This window comes from Theobroma cacao, unplaced genomic scaffold, assembly GCF_000208745.1.
Source record: "Theobroma cacao cultivar B97-61/B2 unplaced genomic scaffold, Criollo_cocoa_genome_V2, whole genome shotgun sequence".
Classification (NCBI taxonomy): Eukaryota; Viridiplantae; Streptophyta; class Magnoliopsida; order Malvales; family Malvaceae; genus Theobroma; species Theobroma cacao.
Window position 1 is genome coordinate 134,957 of NW_017234718.1, and position 17,056 is coordinate 152,012.

A 17,056-nucleotide genomic window follows, 5' to 3' on the forward strand; every position below is an offset into this window, starting at 1 on the left:
GACAATCCAGCTCTTAAAAGGGGGTCTCAAACAGACAACTGGGGGAGATTTTTCTGAAGCAAAAAAAAAAAAAAACAAATCAGCCACCAAAATCCTAAACTACCAAAAGACTACCCTAACCACAATCAACAACAATCAAAAAATATAATAAAATATATATAAAAAAAAAAGAAAATGGGAGGGATGGTGGTGGCTTAGGATTTCAGGTTTGGAGGTATTTGGGTGAGGGAGATTTGTGAGGTTTTTAGTAGGTTTTAAGGGTTGGGTGGCCAACGGCACAAATAGGGGTGAGCAAATATCAACTGAACCGAATAACTGAATCAAACCGAAATGAGTTCGATTTTTTCGGTTCGGTTAGTTCAATTTTTCGATTAATTCGATTAAAATAGTTCGATTAGTAACATTATTTCAGTTCGATTTTGGTTAGAAAAATTTCTAATTGAATTAACCGAATTAACCGAAAGGCATTATAGACATTGTACATGAAAAAAAATCCTAAACCTAAATGCTAATCTCATCTCTTTGTTTGGTTCCTCTTTTGCCATCCCATCTCCACTTTCCAAACTCTCCAATCTCCACCGTCTTCTTTTCCCATTCTCTCATCCATCCTGTTTCTACTCTCCAGTCTCCAGTTTCTACCTTCTTCTCTTCCCCTTCTCTCATCTTTAGCAAGTTGCTGCCATCCGTCACCCTTCCCACATCAAGTTTTTATGGGTTTTTAGTTCCTCTTCTCTTCCTTTTGTTCTATGTTTTCTTTGCTTGAAATTTTGTGGGTATGGTTGATGAGTTTTTTATATTGGTTTTTGACTTTTTGCTTATTATTATTTTTGGGTGGTGGTTTCTTGTAACGTTTAAATATTTATGCTATTAATCTGGAGATTTTTGCCCATTCTGAAAAGACGCATTTTGCACATGTAGATCTAACGTTTTAATTATTTTAACTAGGATATTGCAGGTTGTAGGAGTTTAATTTAAATAATAATGCTATAGTTTTAACTAGAAATTTTCTCGCACCTTGCTGCAGAGCAAAATGTTAATATTTGAAAATTTTACAACATTATTTACATGTTAATAATCAATATTCATTAATTATTTTTGGTTTTTTGTTAATTGTAGTTATATTATTCTTGATTTAACAAATTAAGCTTTTCAAGAGTTACTTATTATACTTTATCTATTCTTTTTTTACTTCTATTGTAGGAAAACCAAACTTTAGCCAAATCAAAGCAATCAAAGTTTTGACCTTTTCATAGGTAAATATTTCTTTTTTCTCTTTTGGTTTAGGGTTTAGGTTTCATCCACTGTCAAGTTTATTGTGTTCAAAATCTATTTGCAACTTGTTTGTACTTTCTAGCTTGAGTTTTTTAATCATGAATGCTGACAGATCTTGTCGTGGCATTCTTATCGTGTCATTTGCAATTTAGATGTTTGTAATTGGAGGGACATAACATCAATTATGTCTATATAATTAAAAATTTATATTATGCAAGCTGTTGTGTAAGCAATGAATGTGATTTCTGGTTGCTTTCAAAAAAAAAAACCATATTTGTACGCTCAAGGTTCCTTCAAGATATCAACTTAAGCATGGCTTCCCCCACCCCCCACTTTCACTCCCTCTACTCTTTTTTTTTTTGGTCTGTTAAAACCATTGCTTATGAATGACTCTTTAATAAAAACAGATTCTTGAACCCAATTTGTTGGTGATTGCAAAAACTTTCTTAAGAGGGTCAACTCAAAGATAATATTATCTTTAGGGAAGTTAATAATGCAACAGATGCACTGGCTAGAACAAGTACTGCTTCAAAATTTAAGTTTATCTTGTACCATTATGAACCAACCTTTGTTTCTTTGGTACTTTGTACCAAGATGTGGGAACTTTGTAGCTGTCTCTGTTTTTGGTAATGCAAATCCTTATTTAACCAAAAAAGAGAAGTACCAGAAACTGATGAAACCTTAATGATTTTATGTAGTTTATTTCATTTTCAATAGTATATTCTTGGCTCAAATCGCAAGTCTAAGCCAGTCAAATAAAGTTGAAATTAGAGCAGTATTTTTGTTATATGGCTTACACGTGTTCTCCACTATCCTTTCAACTTATCTTCATAACATGGCCTGTTCCACAAATTAGAGACTGCAGACACCCATATAAAACCCCTACAATTAACTATTAAATCTTGTTCCCATGGTTTGCTTTCTTGCTTTTTGTCTTTCCTCAGGTTTCTGTTTTTCTTCATTTCCTTTTGACAAATACAAGTAATATTTAAGATATATACAAACCAAAAAAAAAATTATTAAGTTCAGTTTTTGGAAACTGAACCAAACTAACCGAATTAGTTCAATTTCGGTTAGTTCGGCTCGGTTTCGGTTATTTTTATATAGGAATTCTATTAGTTCGGTTATTGGATATCCAATAACCATACTAACCGAACTAATTGTTTGCACAGCCCTAGGCACAGAAGGGGAGGTCCAATTTAGGCAAAGAAAGGGAGATTTTTGGGGCTAAATCTATCAATCTGCGACGGAGAGAGAAGGAAGGAAAAAGGGAAAGAAGCGATGCTAACAAAGAAGGCAAAGGAAAGAAAAAAAAAAGAAGAGAGGGAGAGGAAAAAGATGTTGGCCAGCGGGGAAGAAAGAAAAGGAAAAAAAAGAGAAAAAATAGAGAAGGAAGGGAAAGAAAAAAGAAAGAGAAAGGGAAAGGAGAGACGCCGGTGAGAAGTAGAGAAGAAGAAAAGCTTTTGTCAGCCAAAAGAGAAAGAGAAGGGGGGAAAATTTTTTTAAGAGAAGGCAGAGAGGGTTGCGGCTAAAAAGAGAAAAAGATGGCAGAAAATGAGAAGAGAAGGGAAAAAAAAGTTTAAATACTTAGGTTTAGGGTTTTCAAAACGACGCCATTTTGGAAGATTACAGGCTGCCAAATAAACACCTAAAACGGTGTGTTTTAAGCTCAGTCTTGTGGGCTTCAAGAGGCAAATCCGGTGCAGTAGGCTTAGGCTTTCTGTGGGCCTTTGAGCTGGGCCAATCGTGGCCTAGAAAGGTATAACTCTTACCTTTTGCTTGTAGGCCTATTTTAATTAATTTTGGGTCTAGCCTATTTTAATTAATTTTGGGTCTAGCCCATTTTACTTAATTAAAATGTAATTTTGGTATAATTTTAGACTTTCCTAGGGAAAGATTATATATTTAAACAAGTAGGTCCGTTTTAGTGTTAGAACATCAAAACAAACAAAAAAAATCAACAAAAAAATAATGAATAAAGAAAAATACATGATGTAAATATAATTATTATAAAATATGAAATGATTATTTTGAATGATTCGATGCTAGAATTTCACTTAAAAAAGGCAAAGAGTTGCCTCTTTCGGGCGGATTTCTTAGTACAGAGTTCGAGATGGATTTTCACTAAAACGTCAGGATAAATCCGAACTTTATACTCTAATACCCATTAACTCAAATAATCGTTGCTAGAAAATAATATATATTAGGAAAAATAAATTTACATAATGTTGCATTTAAATCTAAATTAATGTAGTTAGTTAATTAGCTTAAACAAACATCATTAAATAAAGTTAATTAATTGTTTATTTGATAAAATATATAGTTAAGTAAAAAATATTAATCCATAATGTTAATTAAGAAATATAGATTTAAATAGAAAACTCTAAAAAATAATAAATAATTAAAAAATAATAATAAATATATGAACAAGGTAATAAAGCATCTAAATTATTAAACAAATTATTGCATGAATAATAAACCAACTAAATTAATAAATACATTCATATAGATATCATCATTTTATCTTGTCATAGTATGCTACATTTATCTTTTAAATGGGGCGAGAATTCCAATGATGGGATTTCCTCGAATAGCTCGTAGAAACGAGTTCTTCCCGAGATATCCCTAGGTGAGGAAAACTTCAAGACTTCACAAAAGCGTTGGGATGGTCTACGAACAATTTTCCGATAAAAGATTACTGACCTCATCATTTAAAATTGAACGAATTATAACATCATTTTATGACTGTATCATGTGCATTTGTGAAACCGAATAAAAGACTCAATCAACTAATATGATAAAGAATTAATTAATAAGCAAGGATTAAGAAAATATAAAAATAAAATCAATGGTAGGTTACAATAAGATAGCTTAAGATTAAATGATACCATTCGTGGAATGAATGCCATGGAGGTGCTTACCCTTCTTCATGCATAACCGCACTCCCAAACCCATCTCCAAAAATAGTAAATCAGTTCTCGTTCTTTCGACAGACCTAAAATTAATTTAAGATTTCGTCGATTAGAATCGAGTTAATAAGTGACCAATCGCACCTAGAAAATATGATTGGTGGCGTCTCCTAACTTTTTTTTTTTGCCCCACGTCTAACGGTCGAATTCCAGAATCTGCATGTTACGATAGCTTGGAATAGCTAATACCACTTGCCCCCATGGTATTAGCTATTCCACACCCATGCGAATAAAGTCCAAACATTTTGGACTAAAATGTCTTTATTTACTTTCAAAAGTTACAAACTTAAACTTAAAAAATTAATATTAATTATAAATTAAAAAATTATTAATATTTTCATATTTTAATTGTAATATATTTAAATTATATAGAAAATATTAATATTTTAAATTATTAAGTAAAAATATAAATTAAAAAATAAAAAATGCAAATAGAGAAAATAAATCTTATTATAATAAAAAGTTTAAGTTATTAATTATATATTATAAAATAGTTTAAATTTAAAAATTAATTAAAAGTATTAATATTTTAATCCTAATAATATTTAAATTATAAATAAAATATTAATATTTAAATGACCAACTATTAATATTTTAAATCAATTATAAATTAATATTTTATTTTATTTACATTTTATTTTATTCTTACAAAATAGCTATTCCATTCCACAAATCAAATGTGCTAGTCAAGAATGACAGCCACTTGATAAAGGAGAAAATTGAAGGAGGAGCTATTTGTAATCCATTTGTTCCAACTTCACAACAAATAGCTGATATTCTTACAAAGGGTTTGCTGATACCTAATTATGAGTTTCTTATCAACAAGCTAGGCATGATAGACATCTATGTACAACTTGAGGGGAAGTGTTGGATAGTTCGGAGAATTAGCCTGACTGGTTACCAAAGTCAAGGCAAAGAATTAGTTCTTGATTTTTAGAAAGTAGTTTCTAATATTATTATTTAGATATTTTTAGTTTTTTAAAACAAAAAGATCCCGTAAATTAAGAGAAGATTCAATAACAGACAACAAGATAAGTTGAATCAAATTTTTTTATAAACTGACAGTACGCAACATTATCATAACCTTTTTTTCAAAATATTCCTCTGTTCCAAAATGAGTCTTTTGAGATTAAATCTTTTTCATCTTCTTCCAGAATACCACAAAGAATCAATGTCACACTCACTGTGGAACCAAGTGAATTCCTATTTCAAATTACTAAAATTTCATCCAGACTGGCTATTAAAAGTTATATATACTAAACAAGTAACAGGATTTCGATCCAACACCAAAGCATTTGATTTATTGGTTGGTGCATAATCTCCTACTTAAAAAATAAAATTTGAATCCCCCACCCTCAATTATAAAAAAAAAAAAAAAAAAACTCCAGCCCAAAAAAAAAGTTGACAAGAAAAATAGCCACCACCATACACGCTGGTGTTTAAGATATTCAGTTGACCTTTTACCCTGACCTTGTCCAGTATTTGCCTAAACAAAAGTTATTCTTGTTCTGTGCAGAATTTAGTCATCTAACTAGGTGAGATATGCATCTATAGATAATCCTTGTTTGCCAATCCCTCGAAAAGAAAATTGATAAATAGCTCTAAGCTGTCCAGCTACAGGTTTTCCCTTCCTCCCACTCACTTTTTTTTTCCTTCGCCAGTCCAAATGACAAATATATTACAATTTTGATCTACTAGTAATCATCAGAGCCATCATCTGCATATACACTGTTGCCATAATCCTGATCGACAACAGATTTATTTTTTGTTTTTGACAACCTACCAGAAGATTTCAAGGGTTTCAAGGGCTTCCTGACCTTCTCTGCCTGTAACTCTAACCCCTTCTCTGAAGGCTTCCTTTTCCGTTTCAACCGTGTTCCTCCCGTGTCCTCTGAAACAGAAACAATTTAAACACATAAGCCATGGTCCATTTGGGAAGCCAACATAGAACAGCAACAATCTGACATAAGACTAAGAGACTAAAAGTTTATGTGGATCCTTAAATTTCCACTCAATGGTATCTAGCTCTGTTCTCAAAATACAGACACTAGGCTAAGCATTTTTTCTTCCAAACTGCAATGATCTGCTTTTACATTATCTTATGAAAATCTAAAGAAATATATTTTTCAATTCATGTCATCATCTGCAATAACATTCTCAACTTTCCTTAACATCAGAAAGATAAAACAGTACTTCAAACTAAGAAATCCAGAAAAAAAAAACTAAAAATTGTTTGGTTGCTCTTTAATTATAAAACATATTGACAAAATCTCCTAGATAAGACAACCAAAGCAATTTTGACTCTTCCTACATCTTACATACAAAACAATCATAGCCATCCAGCAAAACTCAATTCATTAGCAGTCACACAAGTGAACTTGATCTATTTTCCACACACGCTCACCAAGCCCCCTTTCTATTAGCTTGAAGGTAAAGATTCAATTAAAATAAAGTCTGATTCAAATGCAACTGACTCAGAATGCATCAAATTCCTTAAGATTCTTCCACTTTACTTTTTTTTGTCTTCATAAACATCCATTTTAGTTCACTCATTATTTCCATAATACTGGAGATTTCAACACTAAATACGATCAGGTTGAAAATTTAGCCAGGCCAAACATTCCGTCAGAACCATGCCAGCCCACCAATCCATTAAAGGTTTGGTTACTTAAATTGGTTGCATTTGATAATAATCAACTTAAGATTGTCAATGGGCGACACCAGACCAAGTAAATCTAAGTTATGACAAAATACCCGCATCCTGACCCAACTCAATGACAAAGTTACATACTTGAATTCCCCTTGGAAATTGTGAACATTTACATTAATCATGACTAGCTTCTACTACTAACGTGTGAAACTGCAATAGTGATATCACACCTGAAATCAATGAAAACTTTGGTGTAGAGGCATTGCTTCTATTTACAAAATAATAATACTGTTCCAAAATTTAAATGAACTAGAAAAAAAATCATCAAATGTGTAGAGTCCAGATTTATAGCGAATATGCATGTGTATAAACTCAAAATTTTCCAGCAATTACTGCAATTAATGCTTACGTGCACGATGTTTCCCTACAAAGTATAATTAATTGTTACTAAAATTTGATTTAAACTTTTAGTCATTTTCAACTATAATCAAACAAAACATGTAGTTAAATTAAGAAATCATATAAGAAGAACTAAAAATTCGTAATAATAGATTACACAGTTTTTTTTTTTTTTAAAGTTCATTACATAGAGAATATAAGTAAAACAAAAAAATAACATTTTCTCTTCTTGTATAAGATAATAACTCTAAAATTTTAATTAAGAACTCTACCAGATCCCTCTATCCATCCCAATAACACAAATTACGCCCAAGTGGCTTAAAAGAAACTTTTATACATCATACAGAATTAGATACTGTAGGCTATAATGGCAGTAAGCATAATCCACACATAATAATTACATATCAAAACCCAAAGTTCAGAATTCCCATTTTCTATGAAGTTGGCATAACCACTGCTACCAGTAACAGTAACAAGAAAGATTGCCCTACAACTCATGTGGGTTCTAAACTCACTTATGTTGAACCTATTTTAAAAAATAGGGACCAACAAACTTCACTGATTTATGCAGCTAGCATGTTATTCCTTGTAAACTGGATTGAAAGAAATGTAAAACATTTGTAATACTTTTGAGGGGCACGAATTTACCTTCAAGTGGACTTGATGCATTGTTGGCTGCTTGCCCATTCTGTCCATTCTCTTCCGAAAGAGGGGATCCAGAATGATTACTATCTATCAACTTTGAAGAACTTCCCACACACTTGTCTTGCTGCTCAGGAACATCAGGACAAGGAATGGCTGGCAAGAAGCATAATTCTTCTTGTGACATATCTGAATCACTGAATGGATCCTTATCCACTGTCACAATATCAACTTCATCGTCTTTATTCACATCTGACTCTTTCACCTGCAACAATAAGAATATTTTAGAAACCCAAGGAGAGTCAAATGATTCATTCACATAGTCTTTTTTCTGTCACCTTTTCAGTTTCAGGCACCAGATCAAATTCATCTTCTTGTTCTACATACTCCTCATTTTCCTCGAGCTCTTTGAAATCCGGAGCAAACGCACTCCAGTTTTCAGTGTAGTCTTTAGCCCATATATAAACCAAGCCAGTCAAGGAAACAGAAACAATAATAGGGTGGACAGGATGCCACGCTAAATCAAACACTGCTTCCTTGGGACCTTCGAGTATTTTTACAAGATGACCAACCCTGTCCCATATGTAGATCTTGTGCTCTCCTTTGCTAGCAGAAGCCGCTATTACCCACTCACCATCACCACTGAAACAAGGTGCTTTCCAATGCATCTTCGTGATTAAATCTTGAAACTCCCGAAAAAGAACTAAGCATTTGGATCCAACAGCCTTCATCTTCTCAACAGTATCTTCCTCTTCAATGGTCTCGTTAAGGTCATCAAGAGCTTTGAGACCATGTTTCAGAGGCAGAAGATTTTCATAAATCCTGATAATTCGATCATTTGAATTTGTCAGGAGATACTGCCCATTTCTGCTGAAAACAATGTTCTTGATCACAGCACCACCAGAAATGGGAATTATAGCAAGTACTTTAACGTTATTGTGATCTATTATAAGTATTTCACCTTTGGAGTTCCCCACATATACCAGATCCCCATTCTTGTTAAAGCATGCAGCAGTTAGTGTGAAAGGGGTCGTATCAGAGTTCTTATTGCGTGAAGGAGGAGTAACACCATTGCCCATATCAGGAACAATGACTGGGAGTGCAGTTGTACTTCCAGTACTTAAGTCAACTATCATTGGAGCAGATGATAGGGGGCAAGCTAAGCAGACAGATGGAATTGAAGAACCAGGATGTAGACGAGCTTGTAGAGGGGTTTGCTGCAGAACTATACGTGTCACCTTCTCACCACTGACAACATCCCAAAGCGTTAATGACTTGTCAGCAGCAGACACCAGAATACGATGACCATACTTTGACCAGCAAACACTTGTTATAGCAGCAGTACAGTCTCTGTCTCTGAGCTCCTTTGCAATGCCCCTAGTCTCGAAATCCCAAATAACACAACTTCCATCAGAGCATCCAGCTGGCATAGAATGTGGAAACCAAAACCAACTATCAGTTGGGAAATAAATTTGAAAAGACCTCATGATTTACTTACAGGATTGTCTTAATCTATGAAAGAGAGTACAAAAAAAATAACAAAATAGCAGGTTCAACAGAAACGTAGTCGGAACTGTGAATAATTTCGTAAACTTGATAACAAAAAACAAAGGAAAAGAAAATCTTTGTAGAAGGATTAAAGTAGTTATTAGTTATCCTTAATTCTTTTATTATTATTAAAACAATTGGTAGATTGCAAATAACAATTACTTTAAAATTATCTAGTATGGAATTCATCAGACTTATTCTAACGAACTAAATAGTCTACTCTGCAACAATAAATAAACTTATCAACTTAAATTTAGAAAACAGATTAAAAAGGTGACAGAAAACACATTAAAACAGAGAAAATAAGCCAATACTGTTTAAACAAAATTGTACATGACGAAAAGATGTGATATTTTATGGGATTTTCTTCTTTTCTTCTTCAGATTGTGTGAAGTTATTGACAAATATACATGGGGTTTTCTTTCTCTTATTCTTCTTCAAATTTCATACTACTAAAACTTCCAGTAATTCTTTTTTTTTTTTTTTTTTTTTGTTGAAGAAACAGTCCAGTAATTCTTAACCCAAAGGGCAAAAAATATATATATTTTGCAACTCAAAGTAGCTGAATTCTCAAGGAAAAACTCCCCCAAATAGTGTTTAACCCAATTCTCCTAAGGCACCCATCATAGCCACATTCTTTTTAACAAATTAAAAAGTAGAAGAGAGAGAGTTACCGGCGAGAAGGGTACCACGGCGATTAAAGGCAATGCATTTCATAACCCCATGCTCCAAATACTCTTCTATAACCTCTGGAAAATCTCCTTGCAGCGGATCTTCCACCAAAAAACCCAATTTTATTTTCACATTAATCAGCAAAAAACCCAAAATATTTATAAGAAAAAAAAACCACCGAAAGCCAGAAGGAGAGAAGACGTCTTACCAATAATTGGGGCATTCATCTTCCCTTGTCGTTGCTGTGCTTAGGGTGCCAGTGAGAGACCCACAGAGACAGAGGAAAGCAATTTTCGAAGAGGTAAACAGCAAAACACAAAACCCAATAAATCCTTCGACTTGGACTTCTACTGAAAGAAGAACAGAAAAATCCGAGGAAAGAATATGCGCACCAATATTTGAACTATTTAACTTAGGGAAATAAAGGCATTAGAGAGGGAAATTCCCTTACAAAGTTGAAACCTTCCCGGTTCTTATGTAGCCTTTTGTCTTTTTCTCATGTTTTTTCCACAGAGCCACATGCAAGAGAGAGACATTGGAGCATGGTTATTAACCCTTATTATTAATTATTAACAATTAAATTGCATAATATGTTTATATATATAATTTTTAGAATTTAGTTATTATATAGTTAAATCATATATATTTTATGAATATATATAAACATAATATCCAATTTGATCATTATAAAGTATCATGTCTTTTTTAAAATCAAGATTCAAATTCTATTAATTACAATTAATAAAGTATATACATTTAGTACATATATAACAATTTGTGTAATTAAGAGTTAAATTGCATATATAATTTTTTAATTTAAAAGTTATATAAAATGTATTTATATAGTTAAATAATATATTTTAAGAATATATATAAATATAAACATAGTATCTAATTTGATCATTATAAAGCATTATGTCTTTATTGAAACCACTATTAAAATTCTATTAATTACAATTAAGTGGTTTTACTCTAATATAATCTATTTGAATATAGGCGAACCTCGATTAAAATTAATTTAATCGCCTAAGTTAATATCAAGTCAACTTAAAAATTGAAAAAAAATATAAAATTATGTAATTAGCCTTTGTATGAATTTAGTACATATATAATAATTTATTTCGATTGAACCTTTTTAATTTATTAATTTCATATATAATGATTTAAAGGATCTTTTCCCCCTCTATAGTTACACTCTCAAGCACAAAAACTTAAGAGAAGTCTCTCCATTCATTCATCTCTAGGATCTAGCTTTGTATCCCAAGTCTTTTAATCTTTTGAAATGGATATCATCTTTGAGACCCCGGAAGGCAGAGCTTTCTCCATTGAAATCGGCTTCTTTGACACTGTCCTGGAAATCAAAGAAAAGGTGCAGAAGTACCAGGGAATTCCTGTGGCTAGACAAATTCTTGTATTCAATGGCCAAGTTCTCGAGGATGAGCGGGATGTCGAGTATTGTGTACTCTTCCAGGACTGTCGAGTTCAACTCCTCATCGCCGATGAACCTCAAGTGATGGAGATTAATGAACAAGAATCTTCCCCGTCCAAGAAAATCCAAGTCAAGGTCAAGAGACCATCCTCTGACGACTACGTTCCTCTTGAGATGGACGAGGACGACACTATCCTACAGTTAAAAGAAAAGATTCATGAGATGGAACCTATCCCTACCGTTGTCAACAGGTTCGTACTCAAGTCAAACGGGGAGGAGTTGCAAGACCATCAATCTTTACGCGACTGTGGGTTCACGGATGATACTGAGATTAACGTATTTGTCAAGCCGACGGCCATTCGTTCAGGGAGAGTCGAGATTAATGAAGAAGAATCTTCCCCGTCCAAGAAAATCCAACTCAAGATCAAGATACCATCCTCCAGGGCCTCCGTTCCTCTTGAGATGGACGTGGACGACACCGTCCTACGGTTAAAAGAAAAGATTCATGAGATGGAACCTATCCCTGTCAACAGGTTGGTGCTCCTGTCAAACAGGGAGGAGTTGCAAGACCATCGATCTTTACGCGACTGTGAGCTCACGGACAATGCTGAGATTGACGTATTTATCAAGCCGACGGCCATACGTTCAGGGGCAGGGTCGTCGAAGAGGGCCAAGAAGGGGACCAAACGGCTGAAGGTGATGGTGTTGCCCTGGCGGGGGACCGTGAAGATACCGGTGGAAGTCAATCCGTCGGACAATGTGAAAGAGCTGAGAAAAGAACTGGAAAAGTTGCAGCAAAGAAGTCAGATCAATCTCCCTGTAGAAGGTTACTTCTTCATACATAAACAGAGTATACTGGACGATGATAAATCGTTTAGGTGGCAAGATGTTGCCAATGGTGATACCATTGAAATCTTTCGCGGAAGGGTTACCAACGGATCATGAACCTTTTTCATTTTCTTTGTTTAGTCTTAGAATTTTCGTTGCTACTCTAACCTCATGCTAGTTTCAACATTTTGCAGTAGGTAATGCCTGTTTAGTTCATCTCTTTGCTGACATTTTCCTTTCTATAGGGCAGATGAGGCAAGACATTACCAAAAGTTTAATCCCCTTTTTTGATATTACTTTCTTTTTTAAGTCTCTATTGCTTGATAAAGATAAAATTTCCAATCAAACCAGATATCAACCAAGAACACAGTTATCACTAAGGCATCATTGACCTAATAAGTAATTACATATTTTCCAACAGGTTTGGTTTTTTCTCTTATTTTCCGAAATTAAAAAGTCTCTCTACTCTGATTTATTTAAAAACCAGAAGTGTACAGAAGTAAGAATTGACATCACCGGCTAGGTTAAGCCCATAACTCATAAGAATAATGAGAATTTTGTTTTGCTCTTTCCATCACCCTGCAAAATCCTTATTGTCAATGGCACTTTCAAACTTGTTTGATCCAGCCCGGATCCAGGAAAAGAGACTGATCATTGGGGTTGTTTTGGATTAAAGCACATGAGTCTGATATGGGTTGTGGATTGGGGAATCTGATTCTTAATGGAGTTTGATTGGCCCGTCAATGAGAATCCCAAGGTTCTTGTACATGATGAGATTAAACTGAAGAAAGATTTGGCTTGCAGTCAGTTGGAGCATTGCCGGTTTGGTTCCAGCATATACAAAGGAAGATGCATGCATGCATACAAACTTAAAACTTAGTATGACATACTGACTTGGCTTTTGTTCCACGCGACGGATTATAGGCTTGGTGATCAATTTGGTGACATGAAGATGGAGGTAATGCGGGAGGCACCCGCTTGATGCAACTGTCGATGACTTGAAAATGCGAGTGGAGGAGCTGCTTGGGGTCGAAGTTGACAAGCAAGACCTTCCCTACGAAGACAATGATATCCAGCTTCGAGTTTATCAGATTCATGATGGGGCTGAAATTGTCCTGTTCATAAAGATTGGCATTCGGATTATCTCAGGAAGCAAACAGTTTTGTCCCTGCATCAATGATACATCAAGACTGCGGAATTTCAAGCAGATGGTTCGTGCAGAGCTTGGTCTGTCATTCAAGAATATTACACTGAAGCAGGCTGGTTCAAAGCCCAACCCATACACCAACAGAATGGGGATGAATCAAAAGTCAATGGCCTATTTTCATTAACAACGCAAGACCTTCCAAGTCAATGGCCTATTTTCATTAACAACGCAAGACCTTCCACGAAGATAGAATTGGTGCGAGGGATGTGCACCACCATTCCATACAATGTCATTAATTAAGTTACATTGTAAAAAAAACTCAACATAATGTAAGATTATGGGTCTATTTATTTTGACATAAAATATTTTTAATACTTATACTTGTTTCGAAGATAAAAATTTTATTTTAAAAGTAAAAAATTTTACGAGTTAACGAGAAAAATATCCATTGATCACAAAAAATTACAGGACGTAATATATTTTTTAGAAAACAAAAAAAAAATTATACCAAACTTAGAAGTATAGATTTGATGAATATTAACATTTAGTTTAAAATATTAAAAGAATTTATATTTAATTTAAAAATTTTTAAATTAAAATATTAATTTTTAAATTATTTAATACTATTAAAATTTAAATATATTTTTTAATGAAATCATTCATCACAATCAAAATTTTTATTTATAAATTAAATAAATCTTACTAATAATTATAATAAAAAGTATTTTAATGATCGTTGTTTACACAAATGGTGAATATTAATATTTTTATAGTGTTATAATAAAAAAGTAATGAGATGAAAAAATTTTTAAAAATTAAAAATTGTACAATTATGAAATAATAATCAGAAACATTATTCCATCATGTAACATTGACGTTTAGAGTTCTTACCATCAATACAGCATCAAGGTTTTAGAAAATACCAAAACAAGTTTTGATAGCAATCGAACTTGGAAGCTAAGACACACACCCTGACATTATATTGCATTCATATTTATTCTACAATAGATTCAGATGGTAATATTTATCAGCCATAAATTCTAAAGCTGAGATTTATCTACTTCAACTTTGAATTGCAGTTTCAACGTTGATAATACAGAATCTCGTTTGGCAGACAACTGGAATTCTGTAAATTGACTGACATACTGACATAACCAGCTTCAACCCATTGTTCCGAGTGCAACAATATTTCTTCAGCATCAAATGAAACATGGACCAAACTTCCATTCCATCATGGTTAGTGAGAGATGGAGCCATGCTAAAACTGAATCCAAAGTAGAGTTTGGGTTATAAATATGAAATCCAAAGAGGGCATGCACCATGTATATATGAAGATGAGGGTTGTACATGGCCAATTGCTGTAGCCAAAAGATAATAACAGTAAAAAGACATCAAACCAAAGAAATAAGCTATAGGCAAGAATCACAACTCGCCAAATCAATCAAAGCTTGGTATAGACCATTTCTCTTTCAATATCTGTAAATATAGATAACATTTAAGAGTCTTGGAGAAAGAACTAACCTCTTCATGAATCTCTTAGTCCTTTTATGGGGCAAAAAGCGAAATCCAAGTAGAGATCCGAGAGAAAAAATGTTAGCTCATCTTTTTAGGTGAAAGGAGCTTTCAACATGCTTGCATTTCCAGAAGCAGGAATTAATAGTTTGGTATTTTGATTTACTCAAGTTCAAATCAAGTGGAATAAGAAGTATAAATATTGTTTAGAATTGAAACCTGATCTCTAACTTGAGTTAGCCTGCTACTATGATCTCTGTCTCATAAATTGTAGTTGGTGAACCTTGCACACCACCCACAAAATCAATTCCAAAACATCAAGATTAATTTAGGTATCTTTTCTGAAACTCAAATTTCGGATGCTAGTCATAATTATTGGCATCTCCATTCTACAAAAAATCACAAAGACAGATACCAGTATTTAGTTACTTGGCAATCTTCTATAATATGCTTGCAACTATGGATATATATTCTGTCTCTGAAAAGGTATCCAGTCCATTCATCAAGATGAAAAACCATCTGAAGGTCTTCAAAAGGACATGAGTTATGGACAGCTTTGAACTACGGCATGGATTGACTACAAAGTAAAACTCAAGTAGGTAAGATGATTTAGGGCAAAAGGGAAGAGCAAAAGCTTGGGTGTTGGTTTTAATTGTTGCAACAGCGGTGTCACTGATGCCTGGGTTCAATTTCACTGTTGGTAAAAAATGGTAAGTGATAGGGAAACTTCTCCATAAAGCATAAGCTTAATGCATCCATACAATTGTTATGGTAAAAAACAAAATCTACGCTACAGTGCCACTTACCATTTTTTATTTTTTATTTTTTAAATTCCCTCGTTCAAGTTTTATGATAATACTGAGGAATATAAAATTGAAAAATTAAAGGTTCATGTCAATTTCCATAGAAATTGCAATCTATAGGTTCAACAATATGCAACCACCAAAGAACAAATGCTCTTTCTTTGATACATAATGAAACGATAAGAAAACCAAGAAAAAATATTGAATATCTATCCATTAAAGTTTTCCTAACTAGCAAATAAGTCCTTATCAAAGTTTTCCTAATTAGCAAATCTTTAAAATTTCACACCCAGTTTCAGTATTGAACTGGCATTTAGAACTTCCTTAAGATCCAACTGTACCCAAACTGAAGAATGAAAGAGAGGCAAAAACACCTTAACACTAAATTAAACTACCCTCTTACCATCTAAAAAAGATAAAATCAAATTGGCAGGAAAGACAGCAACCACACAAATTTCCACATGACAGATAATCCCGGTAAGCCTGAAAAATGTATAATGAAAAAATCATATAAGTTTCAATGTGAAAGTAAGATGAACAGCATTGCCTTTTGAAATTCAAAATCTGTTAAGAAGAAAAATGGAAATGCTTTTCCAAACTGAAATACCTAACCTTGAGTATGAGCAGAGGATGATATAAATTTCTAATCCCTCTATCTTCCCTTTAATTTTCAGAGATCAAACAGCTCTCTGGATCATAGATGAGTACACCATCAATTTCAGTTTTTGAATTTTACAACTAAATAGACTCAACCTTGGTGATCGGTAATGTCTTTTTCTTTTCTAACATTGGATTTCATACGTACGATTATAAAGATTATAGGTCGCAATCAGGTGGGTCTGTTAACTTTTGAGTTAGCCATTTTGGGTCATGAGTCTTATCTCGGTTCCTATATGGCCGTGTAAGGCCATTCAAGCAATAGTGTAGATGATCAAAAGGTCATGAAGAAAGAACTGACCTTTACATAACTCTTTTAGACAAAAGCTTCTGCAACTTAGAACTGCAACCAACATTAATTACTAATCAAATTAATATCCATGTATATAAAAGATAACATCATAAACATTTGATATTATTAACTCATTCTACCCAAATATAATGTTTATAATGAACAATGAAAGAGCCATACTTGTGCTATTAGATGAGGAAACATTGATCCAATTGCTTAGCAAGCTTTTGCATCAA

At 33.3% G+C, this 17,056-nt stretch overlaps 2 protein-coding genes and 1 long non-coding RNA gene across 3 annotated transcripts; 1 reads left to right on the forward strand and 2 right to left on the reverse strand.

Moving 5' to 3' along the window:
• Nucleotides 1-5,802: 5,802 nt before the first annotated feature.
• LOC18586896 (protein RBL) lies at nucleotides 5,803-10,670 on the reverse strand. The gene is made up of 5 exons (XM_007010477.2): nucleotides 10,361-10,670; nucleotides 10,155-10,253; nucleotides 8,271-9,355; nucleotides 7,939-8,197; nucleotides 5,803-6,132 (listed from the first exon to the last, which is right to left on the reverse strand). Exons 1-5 carry the CDS (start codon nucleotides 10,377-10,379, stop codon nucleotides 5,936-5,938), a joined length of 1,659 nt encoding a protein of 552 aa, XP_007010539.2. The 5' UTR covers nucleotides 10,380-10,670; the 3' UTR covers nucleotides 5,803-5,935.
• A 764-nt stretch (nucleotides 10,671-11,434) lies between these two features.
• Nucleotides 11,435-12,526, forward strand: LOC18586895 (polyubiquitin 9). Its single transcript, XM_018129727.1, has 2 exons — nucleotides 11,435-11,662; nucleotides 11,960-12,526. The coding sequence occupies exons 1-2, from the start codon at nucleotides 11,435-11,437 to the stop codon at nucleotides 12,524-12,526; spliced, it is 795 nt and encodes a 264-aa protein (XP_017985216.1).
• A 1,962-nt stretch (nucleotides 12,527-14,488) lies between these two features.
• Nucleotides 14,489-15,484, reverse strand: LOC108663850. Its single transcript, XR_001929949.1, has 3 exons — nucleotides 15,288-15,484; nucleotides 15,078-15,187; nucleotides 14,489-14,820 (listed from the first exon to the last, which is right to left on the reverse strand). It is a non-coding gene; the product is annotated as an uncharacterized LOC108663850 (long non-coding RNA).
• Between the last annotated feature and the right edge of the window lie 1,572 nt (nucleotides 15,485-17,056).

Coding starts and splice junctions, on each gene's coding strand:
- LOC18586896 (XM_007010477.2), bottom strand. Junction 8,198..8,270: donor TGGTGCCTGAAACTGAAAAG/GTGACAGAAAAA, acceptor TTATTGTTGCAG/GTGAAAGAGTCAGATGTGAA. Junction 6,133..7,938: donor TGCATCAAGTCCACTTGAAG/GTAAATTCGTGC, acceptor TTTCTGTTTCAG/AGGACACGGGAGGAACACGG.
- LOC18586895 (XM_018129727.1), top strand. CDS start 11,435: ATGGATATCATCTTTGAGACCCCGGAAGGCAGAGCTTTCTCCATTGAA. Junction 11,663..11,959: donor TCATCGCCGATGAACCTCAA/GTGATGGAGATT, acceptor GGGAGAGTCGAG/ATTAATGAAGAAGAATCTTC.